The sequence below is a fragment of the Procambarus clarkii genome, chromosome 36, assembly GCF_040958095.1.
Source record: "Procambarus clarkii isolate CNS0578487 chromosome 36, FALCON_Pclarkii_2.0, whole genome shotgun sequence".
Taxonomy (NCBI): domain Eukaryota; kingdom Metazoa; phylum Arthropoda; class Malacostraca; order Decapoda; family Cambaridae; genus Procambarus; species Procambarus clarkii.
The window spans coordinates 9145078-9170987 of record NC_091185.1 but is presented as its reverse complement, the minus strand read 5'-3'; the positions used below and the strand labels follow the sequence as shown (position 1 = coordinate 9170987).

Genomic DNA, 25910 nt, shown 5'->3' with positions numbered 1-25910 from the left:
CACAGCACGGTGCAGGAGTTTGTGGCTGGCACTGCGGCATATTCAGCTTCCTCAGGGCTCTATGTTCCGGTTCCATTCAGACTGCTCCCCTGTGGTTCATTGTCTCAACTGTGGAGGAGGGAGGGAGGGTCTGTGGCTCTTTGGGGCTGGTTGCTTTGGGTAACTCTTCTGCTGAGTTCTCGAGTTAGCGCTCCTCGATCACATTCAGGGTGTGTTCAATATCCTGGCAGATGGTCTGTTGCGCTTCGTTCCCATTTCCACAGAGTGGACGGTCGACATCAAACTCCTACTGTTGGCTTTGTTGGACGTTCGAGTGCCCAGAGGTGGACCTCTTTGTGTCACCGTGGTCTCGGCATCCTCCCTTCTTCGTGGTGCCATTCCCCGAATGTGAGGCTCTCGCAATGGACGTTTTCTGAGGGGAGCCTCAACAGCTTCCTGGAGGTTATCGGGCTAATGTGTGTTATATTAGACCGGTACATTAGCTTTGGAGTTCAGACCTACCAGGGACCAGCGCCAGAACCTGGCCCCTTCAGAGAGGTTTCAGGGAGCAATGGCCCTGGAAAACCCTCTTGTACTTGGGGGTTTTCCTTATCCGCCATCAACTGGGGTTGGGCACCCAGAAAAGTAGGCATAATAAAACAAACCCCACATAGTAAAAAACTAAAACAAAAAACCGAACAGAGAGGTAGAAACTCCCTACAATCCCAAGAAAAGAAGCAAACATCACACTTTACTGCCGCGTCGCTCATCCATGCAGCCCTCCCCGCCCCGAGAGGGGAAGGGGAGGGCTGCACCACGCCAGCTGCCTAGCACTCCAGTTCGTAAGCTAATGTCAACCTGGACAGACGCTTCTCTGGCTTCAGTTTCCTAGGCGGTGTTTGCCTTCGTGGCGTCCACTGCCGTGTGTTGTGTTGAGCGGGGGCCAGGTGTTCCTCATCAGTACCGGGACTGCATGCGCTTAGGGGCTTCCTTCCCTAAGCTCCCTGTAAATACTGCCCCTGCGTGACAGGGTTATCTTCCCTGGGGCGTTTGGGAACCATTCCCATAGAGGATTCCCATAGAGGTTCTTGCTGCTCAGCATTTGCCTGGGGCTTGGGGCCAGCCGGGGCTTGGGGCCAGCCGGGGCTTGGGGCCAGCCGGGGCTTGGGGCCAGCTGGGGCTTGGGGCTCTTGTTTGGCCTTGGGTAGGGACCGGTATTGTGCTGGTTAGGATGTCAAGGTGTTGCGCAACCTGCTAGGCGGCCAGTTCCTGTTGCCTCTAGGGACGGTGTACTTTTGTAGGGTTTTTCTTTTGTTTTTCTTTTCTTTGCTTGGTGGGGGTCTGCCTAGTGTTGCTATAGTTCCACCGGTAGTGTTTGGTGGCCCTCTGCTAGGACCCCGTAATTGTTCATGTCACAGGGGTTTTCAGTGTTGCATCCCCCCCTTGTTAGCTTGGGTGTTAACCGGTTAGCAACACTTTGCCCAGGCTTCCCATAGCAGTCAGTCTACAGGCCCTGGAAAACCCTGTCAGGGCTCGGAGGACCACTGAATGTGTCTTCTGGGTTCCATCCCGTCTTGTGCGGGTTCGTTGGTTGCTGTGCCCGAGTTATGGGTTATCTTGAGTTATCTTGAGATGATTTCGGGGCTTCATGTCCCCGTGGCCCAGTCTTTGACCAGGCCTCCACCTCCAGGAAGCAGCCCGTGACAGCTGACTAACTCCCAGGTACCTATTTACTGCTAGGTAACAGGAGCATCAGGGTGAAAGAAACTCTGCCCATTGTTTCTTGGCGGTGCCCGGGATCGAACCCGGGACCACAGGATCATGCCGTCTGTCCGCTCAGCCACCGGTCACTGACACCTTGACCCTGAGTCTTGCGAGAGGTGTTTTCTGCTTTTTCTCCAGTTCTCTTCTGATGTCCTTACTGTTCAGAGTACAGGCGACATCTGTGTTAAACTAGGTTTAGGTTGCTGCAACGTGCTAGGATGGTTTTCCAACCAGATGCCCCGGAGCTTCCCTCGTTTTGGTTAGGTGCTGTTTCTTCCTTTCCTCCCTGTTCCCGGCTCCTGACCTTCTGGTTTTGGGGTCGGGGCGGGGTTTCCTTGGTGCCGAGACTCGGGTGGCTTCGGGGGCTGCCCTGTTCGGGTTGGGGACGGAGGTTTTCGAGCCTGTTCCTCCTGTCAAGGCTTCTGGGTCTTACCAGTGGCCATTTCTTTGCTACCTTTTACCCTGGACTCTTCCTTTTCTTTAAGGGCGGAGGACGTGGAGGACGGCTCTGCCCCAGGGGCCTCTATTGTTGGTTCCCGGGGCTTTGGGGGATGCCCGCTTGCAGTTCTGGGGCTGTTTGCCACTGCCTGGGTCTTCTGCTTCTGGGCAGGGTTTTTTGTCCCTCCCTCTAGTCTGCTTACTTCCACATTTGCTGGCGTGTTTTAGGCTCTATTGCATCAGTCACGGCTCCTTGGTTGGTGGCCATTTTCTTTTCTGCATATAACTTCCCGATTGGCCACTGGCGGCGCTGCGGTTTGTTTACCGGCGCCTGGGTGTGCGAGTGAGCGTGCGAGGGTGAGTTTTCACCTCCTCTCAGGGGTTTTATCCTCCTGTTGCTGTTTCCTTGTTTTTCTGGGGTGTTCTGCCCATCTTTTGTTCCTCTGGGAATGCTTGGGTGTAGGTTTTTACACCTGTTTCTGGGGGAAGCCCCGTCGGCTCCCCGGAGCTTTACCGGATGATATACTAATGTCAGACTTTGGCATCAGTCATGTGTATGGAGTTCTAGGGCCTACCGGGGACCACGGCCAAAACCTGGCCCCCTCAGAGAGGCAAGGGGAGCAATGGCCTATAGAAACCCCCGTGTGGTAGGAAGCATTCTATGTCTGCCATCGACCAGGTCAAGCATCCAGAAAGGTAAGCATTCCAAAACCAACCCATATTCTGGTGAAAATTGCTACCTAAAGCCGAACTAGTGGATAGAACTCTTCAACAGAAAACAAGGAAACTAGTATGACGTCATACGTCACCGCGCCGCTGTCTGCGCAGCTCCCCCCTCCCTGGGAGGGGGAAGGGGGAGCCCCAGACCTCCCACGCCGGCTATCCACCCATCAGTTCTGAGGCTGATGCATTCAGGGGACCCACCTTTTTTAATGTTGTGAGGTGTGGGGGTTGTAGGGTTGGTTCTGTACTCACCTGGTAAGGCTCCTGGCTGTGCTTGCAGGGTTTGAGCTCTGGCTCTTGGATCCCGCCTATCTGGTAGAACTTGCGGGATAGTACCAGTGGAGTGCAGTGGTGCTATTGGTACATTTGGGGAACACTGTATTACCATCAGAGGTCTGTGCTTGTTACACGACCTACTTGCGAGCATAAGCTTTCTTGCTGGTTCGTCCGTGGACTTCCGGGGCACACTAGCCTGTTTTCGTATAGCAGTTCCGGCCCATCCTGGTTGTGGGGGTATGTGGGCCGGCGGACTGCTCCTAGCAGCTGCCTGGTGGGTCACCCTCTGGCCGGTCTAGCCTGGCCTTGGGCCGGGCTTGAGGTGTAAAGGAGCTCCCAGTACCTCATCCAGCAGATATCGAGCGGGGTTTCTCCGCCGTCGGTCTCCTGGTGCAGGTTTCTGGGCCTGCAGGGTTTTGTCGTGTCTCCGTTGGCCCTGTCTGGGGTCTGCCTGCTCCGTTCTCTGCCTTTGCAAAAGGGAGTTGCTATTTACATGTTGCATGTTGCAGTGGTGCCTGTTGCTGCTGCTGCACGTGTGCATTGGTACCGTGTTTCACGGTGGCGTGTCCTTGTTCCTGTGTCCGGTTGTGGTGTAGCACTTTGCTGCTGTTTTGTGCCTGGGGATTGCGTGGGTTTTTTTCTGTCCCTGCCTGATTGTCCACCCCTGGTTGTTTTCCTGGGGTTTTTGTGCTTCTGCTCTTTCTTCCTGCCTCCTCTGCAGCAGAGGTGTTCTGCGTGTGTTCTTGGGCGTTTTTCAGCCTGTGTTCTGTGATGTGCTTCTTTGTTTCGGTCTATTGCAGTTGTTCGTACCCCTTGGTTTGGGTACTGTTCTGGCGGCGACCCTTTCGCCTTCTTTGGTTTCCTAGCTTGCCCTGCCGTTTTTTTTTTTTGGTGGGGGGGGTCTTGCGATGTCTCGCATCGGACCCGTCGTTTCTGAACACCTGGCGGGCTTGCATGCTTTGGGGAGTTTTTCTGTTCGGCAGACGTTCCATCTCCTTGTGCTGCCTGGGTTTCGGTGGTTGCGCCCGAGATCTTCCCGCGGCTCCGCCTTTTCCTGGGCTCGGAGGGGCCTTGTCGGGGCTGCTTATGTTCTGCCTCGCGGTCTCGCCTCCGGTTGGTGGTCGGGTGGCTTCGTGGTAGGTGTCCCACCTGCGTGCTTCTCTTGGCGGCAGTATGGGGTATTTTGGCAGTCCTTCCTTTTCCTGCCCCTTCTTAGGTGGTTACTCTTGTTAGCTTGGTTTACTCTCGGCTTGGTTTTCTGGTGAGGGTTGGCGGCGGTCGTCTTGCCACATACTGTCGCCTCTTTTCGTGCGGCGCTTGCGGAGCTGCTTCGGCTTGCTTTCGGTCTTGGTGTTGCTTCTGCACCGTTCGTAAGCTGTCTTGTGCGTCGTTTCACCTCCGGCCTGTTCGTGCGCCGCTTGCACCATCCTGGTCTCTGGTCAGCGTGCTCCGTCTTCTCCTCGGTTGGTAGTGCCCCTTCGGTTCCGGTGTGTTTTTTCGTCGGCTCTTTCCTTTTGGCCTTTGCCTCTGGGGGGTCGAGTCGCTGAGTTTTCTTGCTCTTTCGGTTTTAGCGTTTTGGTTGTTCGGTGGCAGCAGTCTCTATCTTTTCTGGCGCGGGGTGGGGCTGCTGCGTTCTGGAGGGGTCCAGGGTTTGTTGGTGCTTCGTTGGTTGGGCCAGGGGTGTGTAGTGTTTTGTGTTCAGTGGCGGCCCTCCGCTGTTGTTTGCGTGCCACGGTGTTTGGGTCCGGAGCGCGTTTTGCGTTGATCTGGTTCCGTTCTTCCCGGTTCGCGGGTGATGGTGTCCCGGGTGGTCAGCCGTGTTCTTGCGGCTAAGCTGCCTGTGTTCTTCCCTCATGCCTGTGGTGTTTGTGGCTTCGCTGCTCTCGCTGCCGTCTGGGCGACGTGGCCTTGCGGTCTTCCGGGCATGGAATTTTGGTGTTTGTTCGGGGGCCTTGCTGCTCGTTGTTCTCGTGTTGTTCCCGGGACTTTTCGGGGCTGTGCGCCTTGGGTTGGCGTTTGCTGCCAGTTGTCTCGCCTCCGTGGGGGGTGCGTGGTGTCCGCCTCCCGGTTCTGTCCCTTTGACCTTCCTCTGTGGGTAGTTAGCTCCGGGGAGCCGACGGGGCTCCCCCCAGAAAACCAGCGTTGAATGTAATGAAACGCCATTTTCTGGTTGAGACCCGGAGGCTCCCCGGCAACCCTCCCTCCCTCCGGTCGACAGTTTTTCGCGTGTTTTGACATCCAGCCTCAGAACTGATGGGTGGATAGCCGGCGTGGGAGGTCTGGGGCTCCCCCTTCCCCCTCCCAGGGAGGAGGGAGCTGCGCAGACAGCGGCGCGGTGACGTATAACGTCATACTAGTTTCCTTGTTTTCTGTTGAAGAGTTCTATCCACTAGTTCGGCTTTAGGTAGCAATTTTCACCAGAATATGGGTTGGTTTTGGAATGCTTACCTTTCTGGATGCTTGACCCGGTCGATGGCAGACATAGAATGCTTCCTACCACATGGGGGTTTCTATAGGCCATTGCTCCCCTTGCCTCTCTGAGGGGGCCAGGTTCTGGCCGTGGTCCCCGGTAGGCCCTAGAACTCCATATACATGACTGATGCCAAAGTCTGACATTTGCATATCAGCCGGTAAAGCTCTGGGGAGCCTCCGGGTCTCACCCAGAAAATGGCGTTTCATTACATTCAACGCTGGTTTTTTGCATTTTCTGTATGTTTTGGGTCTGGGCCCTGGGGTTGGTGGTCATTGGTCCTGTCTCGGGCGATCTCTGGGAATTTCCCTTCTGGGGTAGCGACGGGGGGCATTCGAGCCAGAACCTAGCCCCCCTCTAGAGTGGCAAGGGAAGCAATGGCCTATAGAAACCCCCGTGTGATTGGAAGCATTCTATATCTGCCATCGACCGGGTTAGGCACCCAGAAAGGTAAGCATCCCAAAACAAACTTATATTCTGGTGAAAATTGCAACCAAAAGCTGAACGAGTGGATAGAACTCCTTAAACAAAAACGAGCAAACTAGTATGGCGTCACCCATCATCGCGCCACTGTTTGTGCAACTCCCCCCCTCCCCGGTAGGGGGAAGGGGGGAGCCCCAGATCCACCGTGCCGCGATCTACACCCCAGTTCTTGAGGCTAATGCTATTGGCTCGGTTGTGTGCTCTGGCTTCAGTTTTTTTGCGGCGCTGTGCCTTGTATGTGGCAGCTGTACTCCAGGGGGTGCGAGAGCCAGGAGTTAATCTTCAGAACTCGGGCTGCATGTGCCTAGGGTTCCCTTCCCTAGGTGCCTTGTAAGTACTGCCCTTGGAGCTTGGGGTTACCTCCCACAAGTTCCTCGGGGGTCTGCCTCTGTGGGTCCATTTAACTGCTCATTTTTTTGGCCGCCCTTTGGGTATTTGGGTGTTTTGTCTTCCTCGTTTACCTTAGGTTAAGAGGCAGTTTTACACTGGTAATGGGCGCAGGGTGCTGCGCAGCTTGGTGTCATCTATCACAGCGGCCGGCTCTGTTCCTTGTGGTACTTTGTCCTCTTGCAGGGTTTTGTTTTTCTTTTTCTTTTTGCCTTGGTGGGGGGTTCTGCCCTACTTGCCACTGGTGTTTGGCCTCATCCTGATACTTGGTGGTGCCCCCTGCTTGGTCCCCGTGAGTGTACATGTCCCAGGGGTTCAGCTGTAGACAGTTTGTTTGGTAGTTTTGGGCACCGGTTAGCAGTATCCTGCCTGGGTTTACCCGAGTGCAAGTTCTCTTCAAGTAAACACTCAGGACCCTGGGAATCCCCTAGGGAATGCGTGGGTCCGATGGATGTGACCCTGGAGTCCCCTCTTGCTTCATGCGAGTTTAGAGGGGTTGTTCGGTCCCCTTGTCTCATGGCGACCCTCACTGTTTTTGCCTCCGTCACGCAACCTGTTGGGTCGGTGACACTTTCGACCCGTAGTCCTGTGAGTTTTGTTGCTTGCTAGTGACTCAATTTACCCAAAATGTGGATGATCATCTTCGGGTACAAGCTGCGCAGGCGTTGCATTCTATGTTTCATTTGTTGCAACGCGCTCGGTTGGTTGCTCACCCGCATGCCCCGCGGCTGCCCCATTTTGCTTATAGGGACCCGGACTTGAGGGTGGGAGTCGCTTCGACCCTGGTACAGTCCACACCTCCTTGTCCTTCCCCCTCCTGTTCGTTCTGGTAACCCTCCCCTGCTTCCGGCCCCGAAATGTCTGAGGGTTTCGGAGTCAGGGCAGGGGTTAGTTGGTCTTGAGACTCGGGCAGCCTTGGGGAATGCCCCTTCTGGTGTGGCAACGGAGGCATTCGAGTCTAGTCCCCTGGCCGAAGCCTCTGGGTCTGACCAGTTGGCTCCCTTCTGTCCGGCTTCTACGGCTGTGCCGGCCTTGTCTGGTGGGGTTGGTGCTTGGGGGGGGGGGAGGACATGGCCCCGGGTCCTGCTAAGGAGGACCTTGGGGCTGGGGAGGGGCTGACTCTGGGGGTCAGGTAAGGGAGCTTCATGCTCTCCTCCAGCGCAGGGGTTTCTGTTCTTTTGGTCCTGGTGGTAGGTTTGTTTGGTTGCAGCCTTCTCCTTTTCTGGCAAAGAACAAGTTGGTCGCTATCCAGAGGGGTCCTTGGGTCATTGATGCTTGGCTTGTCAGGCCGGAAGTGCTTCATGTGTTGTCCGGTTGCGGCTCTTCGCCATTATGTGCGCGCCTCATCTTCTGTTGCAGTGGATGCACTTTGGGTTGATTCGGTTTCCCTCATCCCTGTTCCAGGGCTCGGGTCTCTCAGGTTGTTCGCTGGGTCATTAAGTCTAGCCAGCCTGCGGTCTATCCTCTTGCCCATGACGTTCGTCAGTTTGTTGCTTTGGCTGCTGTCTTCGGCAACATGTCTTGGGCTGACATTTGGACGCAGGGATTTTGGAGGTCGAACAGGGTCCTGGCCACTCATTACAGTAGTACCTCGGGTTACGAACGTCACTGTTTACAAACTTTTTGGGCTATGAGCCTGATTTGCTCAGAAAATTTGAATTGGGATATGAACTTTGCATCGAGATACAAGTTTGTTGATTCGCGTACGGCAGACCTAGCACGTGGTGGCACGGCGATCGTGCCTCAGTTTAACATTGCCTTGCACCCAGTGACTGTCCTACCTGAATTCTTCACAAGAATTTACAGTTTGTCAAATTTTTGTCCATTTGAGCATATCGGTTGTTATTATATATCTCGCCATGGGTCCCAAGAAAGCCAGTGGTAAGGTTCAAGGCAAGAAATCACATGTGAGAATGACTAAAGAGAAAAAACAAAAGATCATTCGTAAGCATGAAAATGGTACTCGTGTTGTTGAACTAGCTAGGCAGTACAACAAATCCATGTCAACGATATGCACTATACTTTCCAAGAAAAAGGACATTGAGTGCTAAAGTGGCAAAAGGAGTATCAACAATTACAAAACAAAGACCACAAATACTTGAAGATGTGGAAAAGTTGTTATTAATTTGGATTCACAACAAGGAGATAGCGGGTGTTAGTGTTTCAGAGGCCATCATTTGTGAGAAAGCTTGGGTATTACACGAAGACCTTGTAAAGAAAACCCCTGGAACGAGTGCAGATACAAAAGACTTTAAGGCAAGCAGAGGATGGTTTGACAAATTTAGAAAAAGAAGTGGTATGCATAGTGTTGTGAGGCATGGGGAGGCTGCCAGCTCAGACAAACCAGCCGCTGAAAGATTTATTGAAGAATTTAAAGATTTTGCAGAGGCTGAGGGATACCTTCTGCAGCAAGTCGGTCGGAGCCGGTCGGCTGAGCGGACAGCACGCTGGACTTGTGATCCTGTGATCCTGGGTTCGATCCCAGGCGCCGGCGAGAAACAATGGGCAGAGTTTCTTTCACCCTATGCCCCTGTTACCTAGTAGTAAATAAGTTCCTGGGTGTTAGTCAGCTGTCACGGGCTGCTTCCTGGGGGTGGAAGCCTGGTCGAGGACCGAGCCGCAGGGACACTAAAAATCCCCGAAATCATCTCCAGATAACCTCCAGAAGTGTTTAATTGTGATGAGACAGGACTGTTCTGGAAAAGATTGCCTAAGAGGACATACATTGCCAAGGAGGAGAAGTCATTGCCCAGACACAAGCCTATGAAAGATAGGTTTACGCTTGTGCTGTGTGGAAATGCGAGTGGTGATTTGAAAATTAAACCCTTGCTTGTGTATCATTCTGAAAATCCAAGGGTTTTCAAAAAGTATGGTGTGCAGAAAAACCAAATGTGTGTGATGTGGAGGGCTAATAATAAGGCATGGGTGACTAGGATTTTTTTTACGGAGTGGGTGAATGATATGGTGTGCCCTGCCATACAAAATATCTGCAGGAGAAAAGTTTGCCACTCAAGGCCCTGCTTCTCCTCGACAATGCTCCTGCTCATCTTCCAGGCTTGGAAAATGAATTGTTGAACAGATACAGTAATTTTCTCACAGTAAAGTTCCTTCCTCCTAGCTCCACTCCTCTTATTCAGCCTATGGACCAGAAAATCATAGCAAATTTTAGGAAACTTTATGAAAGGGCACTTTTCCGGAAATGTTTTGAAGTGACTGAAGCCACACACCTCACCCTCAAAGAGTTCTGGAAACACCATTTTAACATTTGTAGTGCTTTAAAACTCGTTGACAAAGCCTGGCAAGAAGTGACTCAAAGAACCCTGATCTCTAGTGGGAGAAAATTGTGACCTGAATGTGTGTCAGAACTAGACTTTGAGGGGTTTGAGCCTGTAAATGATGCGCCTATTGTTGAGGAAATTGTTACTCTGGGCTGGAAAATGGGCTTGGATGGTGCTGATGTGGAGCAGTTGATGGAAGAACAAAAAGAAGAACTGACCACCGAAGAACTCTAAGCGCTTGAAAAGGAGCAGCAACAAGAGGCAGCTGAGGATATTTCTTCAGAGGAGGATGAGGCAGAAGAGAATATTTCTTCCTCAACAATTAGAAAGTGGTGTCAGATGTGGGAAGAAATACAAACTTTTATTGAAAAGACTCACCCAGAGAAAGCTGTAGTAGGCCGTTGCATTAATCTTTTCAATGACAATGTGATGCCTCATTACAGACAAATGTTGCGAAGAAGGGAAAACAATCTTTAGTGGATCGTTTCATTGTGAGAAAATCAAGCAGTGAGCCACAACCAGGACCGAGTGGTATACAGGCAAAATGTGCCAGAAAGTTCACTCCAGAAAAATCTTCACTGCCTGATGTTATCATGGAAGGGGACTTCCCTTCCTAACAGTAACACCTCTTTCCCCCCCCCCCCCCCCCTCACCATCTTCCATACGCCAACAGGAGTCATCAGCAAGGGTAAGGGGTAAGTAATAACTGGAACATACTTTTGTAGTGAAGTTTTGGGTGAATTAGTATAAAATTTACTTTGAAGTGAAGTTTTTGGGGAGTCGAATGGATTAATTCATTTCCCATTATTTTTTATGGGGAAATTTGCTTCGGTTTATGAATTTTCAGGTTACGAACCATCTCCAGGAACAGATTAGATTCTTAAACCGAGGTACCCCGGTATTTAGTTGACATTCCTGGTCTTGGGTGTTCATGTGTGGCTTTGGGTCGCAGGTTGCAGGCTTGACTTCGCGTTGAGATGCGTGTGGTGGCCACCTCCCAGGTAAGTCCCTCTTTTACTTATCTTGGGTTATGTAGCTCTAGGGAACCTCAGGAGCTCCCCATAGGAAATTAGCATTGAAAGTAATGAAACACAATTTTCTGGGTGATCCCCAGAGGCTCCCTGGCACCCTTCCTCCCTCCGGTCGGCGGTTTCATTTTACTTTTGATGCTTAGCCTCCGAACTGGGGTCGAGTAGCCGGTGCAGTGGGTCCGGGGCTCCCCCCCCCCCCTCCCCTCCCAAGAAGAGGGGGGGGTTATCTTGAGATGATTTCGCGGCTTTGTGTCCTCACGGCCCCACGGATTGGCCCGACAAGCGGCACAGTGGTGGTGTATGACGTTTGATTGTTTCCTTGAGAATTAGCCGAGTTCTGCCTCCCTGTTCAGCCTTTGGTTCCAATTTTCTTACCAAGTGGAGTGTGTTTTGTTATACCTACATTTCTGGGTGCCTAACCCCAGTCGATGGCAAATTAGGAATACCACAACCACAGGGAGGTTTTCCAGGGGACATTGCTCCCTGTGCCTCTCTGAGGGGGCCAGGTTTTGGCTCATGGTCCCTGGTAGGCTGAACTCCATTGACTAATGCCTTAGACTAATATGTCACATTAGCCTGATTGCTTCTGGGAGCCTCAGAGGGTCACCCAGAAAATGGCATTTCATTACATTCAATGTTTTTTTTTTTTTTTTTACTTCTTTAAGAATTTGACTGATCTGAATGTCTGGCTTATTTGGCAGGGGTTCCTTGCCAAATAATTCAGGTAAGTGAGCTTAGACAGTAATTGCCTAAGTGTAATTACAGGATGAGAGCTATGCTTGTGGTGTCTTGTCTTCCTGGCACTGTCACATAACAATTTGAAACTGGTGCAGGCAAACCCAATACTACCTTCTCACTTGTATCAACCAATTACCACTCTGTGAAATTTAATTTTCTTATATGTGTAGGTTTGGTTATGCTACTGAATTTAGTTCAGTAAAATTATAAAGTAAGCATTGCCACTTCATTGGAGATTTGAATCTTGGCATAAATATTTCCTAATTTGGATGAGTGACTAATGGGGTAGAGGAAAGATAAATGAGCAGTAGTAAATTAATTTTAGTTTACTAGCAATTAGTGTAGATATAATAGATTGAAAATAACATCTGAGAATGATTACTGTACATAATGGGATGTGGCAAACAAAAGTCATTGTGATAAGAGCCTCAATTCCTATTTGCATGGGGAGTGGTGCCACTGCATTTTCTGTTTGGAGAAGCTGAAGATAGTGAGCACACACAGAAATCACAATAGTGTGAGATACATCAAATGAATAAATCTTTTGACCGCGTCGTGGCGCAATTGACTAAGGCGCATCTGGGATCATCCCGGACGTAGGTTCAAACCCTACGAACGAGTCTGGCAAAGAGTTGCCAGCCAAACCCATCTTTATTGCAGGGAACGTGAGGTTGACAACACTACTGAGTGTTGAGTGTTGGGGTTACCCTTCTACAAGGGACAGTGAGGCAGGTTATATTGAGTAGATTGCAAACTATGAATGGACAGGCAGTAATGAAGCTTAAGGACAGTGCATAATTTTATGTTTTTTGTCTGCAGGAATTTCCCTTACGTGGTCAATCATCACTGTTGGGTTGGTATGCACTTTCTACTCTACGCTCGGGGGGATGAAGGCCGTCCTAATAACTGATGTCTTCCAGTCTTTGCTTATGTTTGCTGCAGTATTCTCTGTGATAACACGAGGGGTGATGGACTTTGGTGTTGGGAACATTTTCAAGATTGCAAATGAAGGCAACAGATTAGAGTTTTTCAAGTGAGTTTTGATTACAAGACAAATGTTGAATCATGTTTAACATACATTATAAATATATACAGTATGTTCAAGTATAATGCATACACTATTACATATGTATAATGCTAACTTGTATTATAATGTTAACTAAATTTATATCCTTTATAGCTGTACAGTAATAATTTTTCTGAGGAGAGCCCTTCCGGCTCCCCGGAGCTTACAGGGTTGATATGTATGTATCAGACCGTAACATCAGTCAATTCGATTGGAGTTCTTACCTACTGGGGACCACGAGTCAGAACTTAGCCTCCCTCAGAGAGGCACGAGGAGCAATGGCTCCAGTCAGCAATAGACTGGACCGCGAAGATCTGCTGGAAGAGGCGGAACCGTGGAAAAGTCCCCGGGTTCAGACACTGAGCAAACGGCGCCAACAGCGCCAGAAACCAAGGCTGGGCAAGCTACCGACTGGCCAACAGGACAACTCTTCCTTGGTAAATCTCCAGTCCGAGCCAGAACCCGAAGCAACAATGGAAACAGAGGGAAGAGGCAAAGGTAACTGCACCTCGACTAGTCCTGCCAAAAGGCATCGACCTTTTGGTTGATGTCTTTTCATCCCGACTGAAAAGGCATCCGATGCCTTTTCAGTTGGAGAAGGGCGCCACATACATTGGGAGATGCCTTGACCACGCCGATGCGAGCAGGTCCACCTCTGGGCGCCAGTACGTCCAGCAGAGCCATCTGAACGAGTTGGCATCGACTGTCCAATCTGTGGAAAGGGGAATAAACCAGGATGTTGGACACCTCCTGGATGTGACCGGCCAGGATGTTGGACACCTCCTGGATGTGACCCGCCAGGATGTTGGACACCTCCTGGATGTGACCGGCCAGGATGTTGGACACCTCCTGGATGTGACCCGCCAGGATGTTGGACACCTCCTGGATGTGACCGGCCAGGATGTTGGACACCTCCTGGATGTGACCCGCCAGGATGTTGGACACCTCCTGGATGTGACCGGCCAGGATGTTGGACACCTCCTGGATGTGACCCGCCAGGATGTTGGACACCTCCTGGATGTGACCTGCCAGGACATTGTGCACCTTCTGGATGTGACCCGCCAGGAGAGCCAAACCCCGAGAACTCAGCAGATGAGTCACCTGAAGTGACCAGCCCCAAAGAGCCAAGGACTGCGTCGAACCCCCTCAATTCAGGCAATGAACCATTGAGGCGCAGTTCGAATTGAGCCGGATCGTCATTCCGCGACCGACGTGAACCCTCTGAATTGACAGCCACACAGCTGCGAAGTCCCGCACCTTGCTGCGAGCCTGATGGAAGGACAGACCCCACCGACCCTGGCCGCCCTAGTGAGCACTGGTCAGAAAACCCCCAGCCAAGAGATGCCGCATCCATGTACACATCGAGCGAGGGCTCGGGTAGGTGTTATGGCTCTGAACCCCAAAAGTCCCGGAGAGGATGCTAGCGATGCAGCAGCTAACACAAGGCGGGTTAGGGGTCCTAAGAGCTGAGTGGACGGCGCTCGGGATTTGTAGTCCTAAGGTTCCAGGTTCGATTCCGGGTGGAGGCAGAAACAGATGAGCAGAGTTTCTTCACCCTGATGCGTCTGTTCACTTAGCAGTGTTTTTTTTTTTCTACCACAAACGTGGCCACACATTTACAATGCTAACCAGCATATATACATTTTCTTCTGTCCTCCTTGGACAGGGTTAGAGATGTGTTAAACATATAGTTCAAGGGTAAAAGGTACCTGGGAGTTAAAGCTGCTACAGGCTGCTTCTTGGGAATGTGTAACAAAAAGGAGGCCTGGTCGAGGATAGGGCCGCGGGGATACTTAGCGCCGAAATAATCTCAAGATAACCTCAAAGCCCCAGGAGGTCGAACCCAATGATCGCGAGAGCGGCGGAAGGAGAGTCCCTGAAGGAACCAGAACAGCCGCCGAAACCAGACCTAACCCAGTGAATAAACCAGAACGGCGAAGTTCAGACTCCCGCACAGTTGCTCGAGCAACTGACGAGTGAACTCAAACGAGGAAGGGTCCATTATCGAGGCACAATCGGGGTCACACAGGAGGTACGCTACAAGGGCCTCCCAAACCTCCTTATGCGGGATGTGGGACGCCGAAAACCTCTGGAAGGATGGGACTGAAAAGCCTAAGGGAACCCAGAACCGAATCCGGGGAGGGGGGGTTAAGAAAACCCCTCCCCCTGCAACAAGCAGCCCCGTGTCGAGGGCACCAACTCCAAAGTAGGGTTAAATGGGGCCCAAGCCCCACGAGTCAACTCCTTCCCAGCCCTGGGATCCTCCATGCCAGGACCCAGGGCAGAGCCATCTTCCAAACCTTCCGCCCCTGAAGAAAAGACAGATTCCACCGGAAAAGCTCAGAAAAGGGGGATCTGCTGGTCAGAACCTGACGCCCCAGCTGGAGAAGCAGGCTTGAATACTTCTGTCGCTGAACTGAGTGGTGCAGCCCCCAAGACCGCCCGAGTCTCACCACCATCAAAACCCTGTCCCCACCCCGAAATCCTCAGATGTTTGGGAAGCGGGGGAGGGGGGATTGGGAGCAGGACAAACAACAGGTTAAGAACGAGAGAGCTCGGAAGAAACCAAAGTTGAAGTGACTAACGCCCCCAAATCCGTGTCCCTATAACCAAAGGAAAGCAGCTGCTGGGCATTTGGAAAGGCAACCAACCTAGCGCGTTGCAGCAACTGAAACCTTGCATGCAATGCCGAAGCCTCTTGCACCCGATTATCAGTATCAGTGGACTGGGTGAATTGGAGCATCAGGAAGGAACACCACTTGCTGGACTCCGGGTCAAAGGTGTCATCAACCCAACAGATAGCATGATTGAGGCAAACTCGGTGAATGTCACCCTGAGACGAGCAATCCTTGAACTCACACAAGGCGAGATGGCAACCAGAGGATTCATCCATTGGTCCAATGAGCCCCAATGGGGTTTTCCAGGGCCCTTAGGCTGACTGCTAAGTGAATCACATGCAAGGTACTGCTAACAGGTTGGCCTAAACTACTGAGAGAAAAATTAAAGCTGAACTCCCTGCGACATATATAATCACAGGGACCTAGCGGGGGACCACCAGAATAACAGAGGGGGGACAATGACCTTGTGGCAGACTCCCTTCCCTCCCTCCAGGCGACAAACAAAAAGAAAGGAAAACCCTGCAAAAGTACTACGTCCCCAGGAGGAACAGAAATGGCCGCTGTGGTAATAGGTGACAAGCTGCACAGTACCTTACATGGTGACACAGTAGTATCCCAGTGATGATACTACCTCCTACCCAAGGCCAAACAATGGCTATGAAAATCCCAGCTGACCCCAAGGGCGAGCAATCACTGAGCAGCAAAAGAACCCTACAGAGTAGTCCCTGAACGACTTGTGGAAGATAACCCCAAGTCACAAGGGCAGTATTTACAGGGCACCTAGGGAAGATGGCCCTTTTTGCATGCAGCCCCAGTACTCCATGAATTAGTCCTGGCTTGCACACCACCACACAGCAGAACCCTGGCGCCAAGGCACAGCACTGCAAAGAGACAGGAGCCAGAGTCGAACGACTGCCACTCAACACATCAGCCTCAGAACTGGGTTGGATGGCTGGCGTGAGGGTCAGGGGCTTCCCCTACCCCCTTCCGGGAATGGGGGGGGGGGAGCTGCGCAGACAGCAGCGGTTGTGACATCATGCTTGTATGCTTATTTTTGGATTGGGAGTTCTGCTTGATAATTCGGCTTTTGGTAGCAAATTTTAACCAGGTGGTGTTTGTTTTGGCGCTCCTACCTTTCTGGGTGCCTGACCTGGTCGATGGCAGACATGCACCTAACCACATGGGAGTTTCAACAGGCCATTGCTCCTCGTGCCTCTTCTGAGGGGGCCAGATTCTGGCTCGTGGTCCCTAGTAGGCATAGAACTCCAATCGAATTGACTGATGCAATGGTCTAGTACATTCATATCAGCCCGGTAAGCTCCAGAGAGCCTCCAGGACTCGCCCAGAAAATATCGTTTCATTACATTCCATGCTGTTTTTTTAGTGTAATATATGAGTGAGGTGATATTATCCACAATAAATTGGGCTGTGATTCAAGTTCAGTACATCTAGTTTAGCTGAATCTTTCACAGATTGTTTTTTAAGACTGGGATTTTATTCACAATATTTGAAGGAAGACCAACACTTTGAACACTGTGAGATGATCCTTATGATAGATGAATTTAGAAGTAATAAATACTATCACTTTTAATTCAGACTTGCTTCAACTGCATAAGTTACATTCTCAGGGACAGCTGTAACTTTACGGTGAATACAACGGTAATAAAACTAAAAGCACATTGTGGCAAGGCCCTAACACTGAGAAATGTTAATGCTGGCTAAACTAATGGTATTTGTGCTATTGAAGTGTTGTAGTGTTCACGAATGCAGTTAATTATATACTATTTCATTAGGAAAAATTAGGGCTCATTAATTCTGCACAGTAAAAAGATGTAACGTGTAAACGTTGAGAGTACAATGTGAGTGTGATTGCAGCATATCTCCTGATCCACGCCAGAGACACACCATATGGAGCTTGGGTATCGGTGGGTGCTTCACATACTGCTCTCTCTATGGGGTCAACCAAGCTCAGGTCCAGAGACTTCTCACTGTTAAGTAAGTAACAACTATAATACAGTGGTACCTCACTATACTATACTATACAACTTTAATCATTTCCAAAAAGTGCATATTACCCAAATATTCGTACACCGAATCAAATTTTTCCATGAGAAATAATAGAAATTGAACTAATCTGTTACACTCATCCAAAAATATTAACTAAAAAATACATTTTGTACAAATTACTTGTATTTTTTCACACAAAACAACCGGGAGTAAATATAAACCATAAATAAACATTTAACTGCACTTTACCATTATTGAGTTGGTGTATGGTAGATAGTGAGGGGGGGGGGGGGATGAGGAGAGGTGTAGGTAATTATCTAAGTGTAATTACCTAAGTGTAGTTACAGGATGAGAGCTACGCTCGTTGTGTCCCGTCTTCCCAGCGCTCTTTGTCATATAGCACTTTGAAATTACAATACTGACGGTTTTGGCCTCCACCACCTTCTCACCTAACTTGTTCCAACCATCTACCACTCTGTTTACAAAAGTGAATTTTCTTATATTTCTCCGGCAGCTTTGTTTCACAAGTTTAAATCTATGACCTCTTGTTCTTGAAGTTCCGGGTTTCAGGAATTCTTCCCTATCAATTTTATTGATTCCTGTTACTATTATGTACGTAGTGATCATATCGTCTCTTTTTCTTCTATCTTCTAGTTTTGGCATATTTAATGCCTCTAACCTCTCCTTGTAGCTCTTGCCCTTCAGTTCTGGGAGCCACTTAGTGGCATGTTGTTGCACCTTTTCCAGTTTGTTGATGTGCCTCTTAAAATATGGGCATCTTGAGGTTATCTTGAGATGATTTCGGGGCTTTTTTAATGTCCCCGCGGCCAGGTCCTCAGACCAGGCCTCCACCCCCAGGAAGCAGCCCGTGACAGCTGACTAACACCCAGGTACCTATTTTACTGATAGGTAACAGGGGCATAGGGTGAAAGGAAAGGCCCATTGTTTCTCGCCGGCGCCTGAGATCGAACCCAGGACCACAGGATCACAAGTCCAGTGTGCTGTCCGCTCGGCCGACCGGCTCCTGGCACCATACAACCGCTGCATATTCCAGCTTTGGTCTATCAAAAGTTGTGAACAATTTCTTTTGTATTTCTCCATCCATGTATTTAAAAGCAATTCTGAAATTAGAAAGTGTAGCATAGGTTCCTCGCACAATGTTGTTAATGTGGTCCTCAGGTGACAGTTTTCTATCTAGAACCACCCCTAGATCCTTTTCTTTGTCAGAATTCTTTAAAGATTTCTCACATAATTTATAGGTTGTGTGGGGTCTATGTTTTCCTATTCCACATTCCATAACATGGCATTTATTCACATTAAATTCCATTTGCCAAGTGTTGCTCCATATACTTATTTTGTTCAGGTCTTCTTGAAGGGCATGACAATCATCTAGGTTTCTTATCTTCCCTATTATCTTAGCATCATCAGCAAACATGTTCATATAATTCTGTATTCCAACTGGTAGATCATTTATGTAGACAATGAACATTACCAGTGCAAGAACTGAACCCTGTGGTACTCCACTTGTGACATTCCTCCAATCCGATACATTGCCTCTCAGGAAATTTTTCATCCATGTTAGAACCTTACCTGTCACCCCTCCAATATGTTCCAGTTTCCAGAACAACCTCTTATTTGGAACTCTGTTGAAAGTCTTTTTTAGGTCCAGATAGATGCAGTCAACCCAACCATCTCTTTCCTGTAATATCTCTATGGCTTGATCATAGAAACTGAGTAAATTCGTTACACAGGATCTTCCAGATCGAAAACCATACTGTCTGTCTGATATTATATCATTTTTCTGCAGGTGTTCTACCCATTTAGTTTTAATTATTTTGATGTATATGGTTTATGTGTATGGTAGATGGTGAGAGGTGAGATGGGGGGGGGGGAAGAGAGGTGGTGGTGTATGGTAGATGGTGAGGAGGGGGTGGAGGAGGAGAGGTGGTGTTGTATGGTAGATGGTGAGGAGGGGGTGGAGGAGAGGAGGTGGTGTTGTATGGTAGATGGTGAGGAGGGGGGGAGGAGGAGAGGTGGTGTTGTATGGTAGATGGTGAGGAGGGGGGTGGAGGAGGAGAGGTGGTGTTGTATGGTCAGGAGGAGGGCAGAGGAGAGGTGTTGGTGTATGGAAGATGGTGAGGAGGGGAAAGGAAGAGAGGTAATCACCTGGTTGTACTCACCTACTTGTGCTTGCAGGGATTGAACTCTGGCTCTTTGGTCCCGCCTCTCAACTGTCAATCAACTGGAGTTCTGGTTCCTTTGGGGCTACCCCTTCCGTGATCACTTGATTCATCCACTAGGGGCTTTGTGTCGGTTGCAGCGTCTCTGGCTTCCTCGCTCGATGTGTTCACTGATGCCTCGTCTCTCGGTTGGGGCTTTGTGATCAGCGCTTACCAAGTCGGCCTGGGATGGTGAACTCCGTCGGGCTCACAGCACAGTGTGGGAGTTTGCAACAGTGTGGCTTTCGCTGCAGCGGATTCGGCTTGCTCGAGGTTCTACGATCCAGCTCCATTTGGTCTGCGGCCCTGTTGTTCATTGCCTGAACCGTGGGGGGTCTCTTCAGTCCTTGGCTCTTTGGGGCTGGTTGTTTCAAGGGGCTCTACTGCTGAGTTCTCAGGGTTTAGCTCTCCGCACGGTTCACATCTGGGGTGTGTCCAATGTCCTGGAAAACGGTCTGTCTCGGTTCATTCCCTGGTCCACAGAATGGACGGTCACCGCAGACTCCTTCAGTTGGCATTGCCAAGGGTTCAGGCGACCGGAGGTGGACCTCTTCGCATTCTTGTGGTCGAGGCATCTCCCAGTATATGTGGCGCCCTGCCCCGACCATCGCGGTAGATGCTTTTTGGCAGGACTGGTCGAGGTGGGGTTACCTGAACCTCTTCCCACCAGTCCAGCTGTTGCTTAGGATTCTGGCTTGACTGGAGTCCTATCGGGAAAGGGATCTCCTTCTGGCCCTACAGTGGCCGGCCCAGCCTTGGTTTCAGACGCTGCTTGCTCGGTGTCCGAACCCAGGGCATTTTCCGTGGCTCAGCCTCTTTCAACAGATTGAGCTGATGAGTTTCCTTGCTGGTTTGATCTATTCTTCTGCTCTTCGCATCTGGTATTTCTATCACTCAGTCTTGTTGAGCAATCTCAGCAAGATAGCTTCATGGAGCCACTGTGGCTTCTCCGGAAAGAAATGTTTCATTACATTCAATGCTAGCTTTTTAGACTTATTATACTGTATTAACATTTAAAATGTAATTTTAATTTCTGGTTAAAAGTAGATTTATAGCAGTTAATGAATGCTTTTACTGTGCCTTAGAAACCTTCATCAAGCTCGAGCTTCACTGTGGATCCAATGGCCAATCCTGACTCTTCTAAGTCTCTCTACATCATTTGCTGGGCTGGTTCTTTATGCTCAGTATCACACCTGTGACCCGATAAAGAATGGTCGTATTGCCGACTCTGACCAGGTACTGTATTAACTTCACCTTTAGCACTAAATGTTCTTGACTTACTTACTAGCTGTGGATGGTGTAAAACATTTTGGCATTAAGCCCATAAATAAAATATACAATATATAAATTTGTTATGTAGAGAAGCAAAAGGTACTGAATCTCATTGATACTACTCATCTATGTTCATACTTCCTTATCTAATAAGCTTTTTTCTGGGGGAGCCCCTTCGGTTTCCCGGAGCTATCCGGCTGATACGGATGTACAAGCTTTGGGCATCAGTCAATGTACATGGAGTTCTAGGCGTACCAGGGACCACGAGCCAGAACCTGACCACCCCTCAGAGAGGCGTGAGGAGTAGTGGACTATAGAGACAACTTATATATGGTTTAGAAGTACTCTGTGTCTGCCATTGACTGGATCGGGCACCCAGAAAGATAGGCCGCCCCAAAACATTCCCCAGTTCTGGTGAAGAAATGCTACCAAATGCCAAAGTAGAGGATAGAACTCTCCATGAAGAAAAACGATCAAATGAGCATGACATCATCTCGTTACCAACGTGCCGCCATCTGCGCACCTCCCCCCCGTCCTCTTCCCTGGGAGGGGAAAGGTGGAGCCCCAGACCCCTGCCGGCTACCCGAGCTTGTCAGTTCTTGGTTGATGTCGGTGGGGTTCGGTCCTGTACCTCCAGCTCCGGCTTTTCTTCTCTGTTTTTATTTCGGTGGTGTGCGAGCTGGAAGTATATTCACAAGTACTCGGGCAGCATGCGCTTAGGAGTCCCCTTCCTTAAGTGCCCAGTAAGTACTGCCCTTGGGGCTTGGGGGTCTCCTTCCATAAGTCGCCTTGGGAGCTACCTCCGTTGTCAATTACTGCTTGATACTTGTCCGCTCTTTGAGTCAGCTGGGGGAGGGGTTGCTCTTCTGTCTCTGGGTAGGGGGTAGTATTCATCACTGGTAGAGGCGCAGGGTACTTGCACGTCTAGTTTTCACCTTTCATAGCGGCCGGCTTTGCATCCTTTGGGTACGCTGCCCTTTTGTGTTTTTTTCTTTGTTTCTTTTCGTTCCTCGCCTTGGCGAGGAAGCTTTGGAGGACGATTCGGCCCCGGGTCCTGGTGTGGAGGTTCCCGGGGTTGGGGTGTCGGCATCTCCCCTGGTTCGGTTCCATGTCCCTTCGAGTCTGTCGGTTCTGCCCTTCCTGTGGCACATTTTACCTGCTTTATCCTTCGATCCTACTCCAACTGGATCCTATATAGTCAATGGGGCCCATGTGAGCCTACGTGGCTTTGCGTATGATTCTCAAGGGTCTGGAAGGTTCGAGACGGACTTCCTTACTTTCATACTATTAGAATGTCTGTTACTTCCGGTGGGGATTGCCTCCCATATTTTATAAGAATCACTGGTACTCTTCAGTATTACTATTCTTTCAGTACTATATCTAATTCACTTATGAACACATCTTCTCTATATATATGGACATTGTGGGCTCCCCTCCCTGAATGCAGGGAGGGACCACCCAGCTCGGACCTCTGGTGTCCTGAGAATGGCCCAGGAGTGTTCGTTTTGTTTATGGACAGTGTAATTACCTAAGTGTAATTACCTAAGTGTAGTTACAGGATGAGAGCTACGCTCGTGGTGTCCCGTCTTCCCAGCACTCTTTGTCATATAACGCTTTGAAACTACTGACGGTCTTGGCCTCCACCACCTTCTCACTTAACTTGTTCCAACCGTCTACCACTCTATTTGCGAAGGTGAATTTTCTTATATTTCTTCGGCATCTGTGTTTAGCTAGTTTAAATCTATGACCTCTTGTTCTTGAAATTCCAGGTCTCAGGAAGTCTTCCCTGTCGATTTTATCAATTCCTGTTACTATATTGTATGTAGTGATCATATCACCTCTTTTTCTTCTGTCTTCTAGTTTTGGCATATTTAATGCTTCTAACCTCTCCTCGTAGCTCTTGCCCTTCAGTTCTGGGAGCCACTTAGTAGCATGTCTTTGCACCTTTTCCAGTTTGTTGATGTGCTTCTTAAGATATGGGCACCACACAACAGCTGCATATTCTAGCTTTGGCCTAACAAAAGTCATGAACAATTTCTTTAGTATATCGCCATCCATGTATTTAAATGCAATTCTGAAGTTAGAAAGCATAGCATAGGCTCCTTGCACAATATTCTTTATGTGGTCCTCAGGTGATAGTTTTCTATCTAGAACCACTCCTAGATCTCTTTCTTTATCAGAATTCTTTAAAGATTTCTCACATAATATATAGGTTGTGTGGGGTCTATGTTCTCCTATTCCACATTCCATAACATGACATTTATTAACATTAAATTCCATTTGCCAAGTGGTGCTCCATATACTTATTTTGTCCAGGTCTTCTTGAAGGGCATGACAGTCATCTAAATTTCTTATCCTTCCTATTATCTTAGCATCATCAGCAAACATGTTCATATAATTCTGTATACCAACTGGTAGATCATTTATGTACACAATAAACATCACTGGTGCAAGAACTGAACCCTGTGGTACTCCACTTGTGACATTTCTCCATTCTGATACATTGCCTCTGATTACTGCCCTCATTTTTCTATCAGTCAGAAAATTTTTCATCCATGATAGAAGCTTACCTGTCACCCCTCCAATATTTTCCAGTTTCCAGAACAACCTCTTATGTGGAACTCTGTCGAAAGCCTTTTTTAGGTCCAGATAGATGCAGTCAACCCAACCATCTCTTTCCTGTAATATCTCTGTGGCTCGATCATAGAAACTTAGTAAATTCGATACGCAGGATCTTCCAGATCGAAAACCATACTGTCTGTCTGATATTATATCATTTCTCTCTAGGTGTTCTACCCATTTAGTTTTGATTAGTTTTTCCAATACTTTCACTATTACACTTGTCAATGATACAGGTCTATAATTGAGGGGGTCTTCCCTGCTGCCACTTTTGTAGATTGGAACTATGTTACCTTGTTTCCACCCGTCTGCTACGATTCCTGTACACAGGGATGCCTGAAAGATCAGGTGAAGTGGAATGCTGAGCTCAGATGCACATTCTCTCAGAACCCATGGTGAAACGCCATCTGGGCCAGCTGCTTTGTTCTTACCGAGCTCTTTGAGCATTTTTTCCACTTCGTCTCTAGACACCTCTATGTGTTCTATGTTGTTCTCTGGAATTCTTATTGTATCTGGTTCCCTAAAGATTTCATTTTGTACAAACACACTTTGGAACTTTTCGTTTAGTGTTTCACACATTTCCTTTTCATCTTCCGTGAATCTATTTCCCATTTTCAACCTCTGAATATTATCCTTTACCTGCAATTTGTTGTTTATGAATTTATAGAATAGACCTGGTTCTGTTTTACATTTGTCCGCAATCCCTTTTTCAAAATTTCTTTCTGCCTCTCTCCTCACTGCCGTGTAGTTGTTTCTCGCATCTTTGTATCGCTGGTATGTTTGGGGGTTCGGCCTCTTCCTGTATTGATTCCATTTTTGTGTCTTTCGGTCTCTAGCCCTCTCGCAATTTCTATTGAACCAATCCTGTTTCCTAGTTCTGCATCTCTGTTTTGGTATAAATTTTTTTGTGCCTTTATCATATATTTCACAAAACTTGCCATACATCTCATTCACTTCCTTGCCTAGCATCAAGTCTGTCCAATTATACTCACTAAAAAAATTTCTAAGGTCACCATAATGTCCTCTCCTGAAGTCTGGTTTTTCAACTGCTTCAACCTCCTTATTTTCTTCCAGCTTATAACGCATTGCATACTTTATTCCCAAAAAGACATGGTCACTTTTACCCAAGGGAGGAAGGTACTGAATGTCAAATATCTCTTCCTCCTTCCTGGTAAATATCAAATCTAGCATGGAGGGAACGTCCCCTTCCCTCATCCTCGTAGCTTGTTTAACATGTTGATACAGTGTCAACGAGTGTTGGTGTTAGGCAGCCTTTATCACAGGACATACGCTGCACAACCTACTCTTATATCTCCAGTTATGGCTGCCTGGATACTGGGGGAGTTTGGACTGTATTTCTAGGGTACATTCCTTGTACTTTTATCTAACTTAGGGTGTGGCGTGGCTCGTATTGATGCCGCTTCCACCTCTACTCCACTCATCTTATCCTCCTGCAATCGCACCTATGGTCGTATTTACCTAGCCGTGCTGCCGGCATCTTGCCCAGCAATGCTGTGTCTAAACAATGTACTGCTTTCGCTCTCCAAGTGCTTATACAGTCTGGCTACGCCTTCAGCCAGGCTCCAGTTCTCGTCTTTTGGATGAGTGTTGGGTATTGTTTGTGGTATGTTGTTTGGCCGCTTTGCATGCAACACATTGGGGGTTAAGAGTGTACATAGCATTGATGATTACATTCTTGCTAGCCACTGGCGCGTGGCATTTCGGGCAAGTACTTGATCTTACAGATACTTTTAAGTAGGTAATTTCCTGCAATATTGACGAACGCCTGTATCTTTTCTGGACTCTGGACACTTGTTCATTGCCAGTCCTTCACTGCAGTCTGACCACTCATTCATTGGCCATCATTCAATGCCCGACTGACCCCTTTCATATACCTTGGCATCTATACATTTTGTATACCTTTTATATACTGTGCATCTTAATGTAACCTTACTATGTCCGTATTTATTGTAAAGGGCTGACGCACCTTACGAGAACCTAAGTGGAGCACAAGGCGAACCCTGCGCCGACCAGAAACAGACAGAACCAAAGGCTGAGCTTGCCCCGAATCTGGCACCACTGGCCTACCACGACGTAAGGAACCCTGAGCCCTGGCACAACCTTTATGGGAAGGTCCCCCACGAGCCCCCCCCCCCCCCAGAGCACCAACAAGTCCGACATAGGCCGACAACTAACCACCTCCTTCTAGCCTTCTACCTAGAAGGTAGCCTTCTGCAGATACTGCACCACCGCAGACTCTGTAAACAGCAACAGACAAAAAGGCGAGGACAACCTAAGAGCCAGGGCCCATGCGGATTCCAAGGAAGAAGCAAGCACCACATGCTGCCACGCGAGGCGAGAAGCAAATAACAGCATCCCGCAGGAACGATGCGAACAGCTTCAACAAGGCAGACGATGCTTGCACCACTGAGGGCAGCGCACCCGACCAAGTGGTGGCCCCAAGCACCCACACATCCAACTCAAGCCAATTCGAGGACAGTTCAAGGAGGGAAAAGAAATGCAAGGCCAAAGCCAGCAGGCC

The 25910-nt window shown here is 49.1% G+C and overlaps 1 protein-coding gene across 7 annotated transcripts in view; it reads left to right on the top strand.

Moving 5' to 3' along the window:
• Nucleotides 1-25910, top strand: part of LOC123756096 (putative sodium-dependent multivitamin transporter) — a 216541-nt gene that overhangs the window by 141378 nt on the left and 49253 nt on the right. For all 7 annotated transcript variants that reach the window (XR_006772608.2, XR_011230546.1, XM_045739094.2 and 4 more), the window contains 3 exons: nucleotides 12387-12600; nucleotides 17127-17246; nucleotides 20563-20713. Coding sequence is in view for 5 of the 7 variants with exons in the window: in XM_045739094.2 (XP_045595050.2) it covers nucleotides 12387-12600; nucleotides 17127-17246; nucleotides 20563-20713 (485 nt within the window). In the remaining 2 variants the exon portion in view is untranslated. The remainder of the gene's footprint in view (nucleotides 1-12386; nucleotides 12601-17126; nucleotides 17247-20562; nucleotides 20714-25910) is intronic.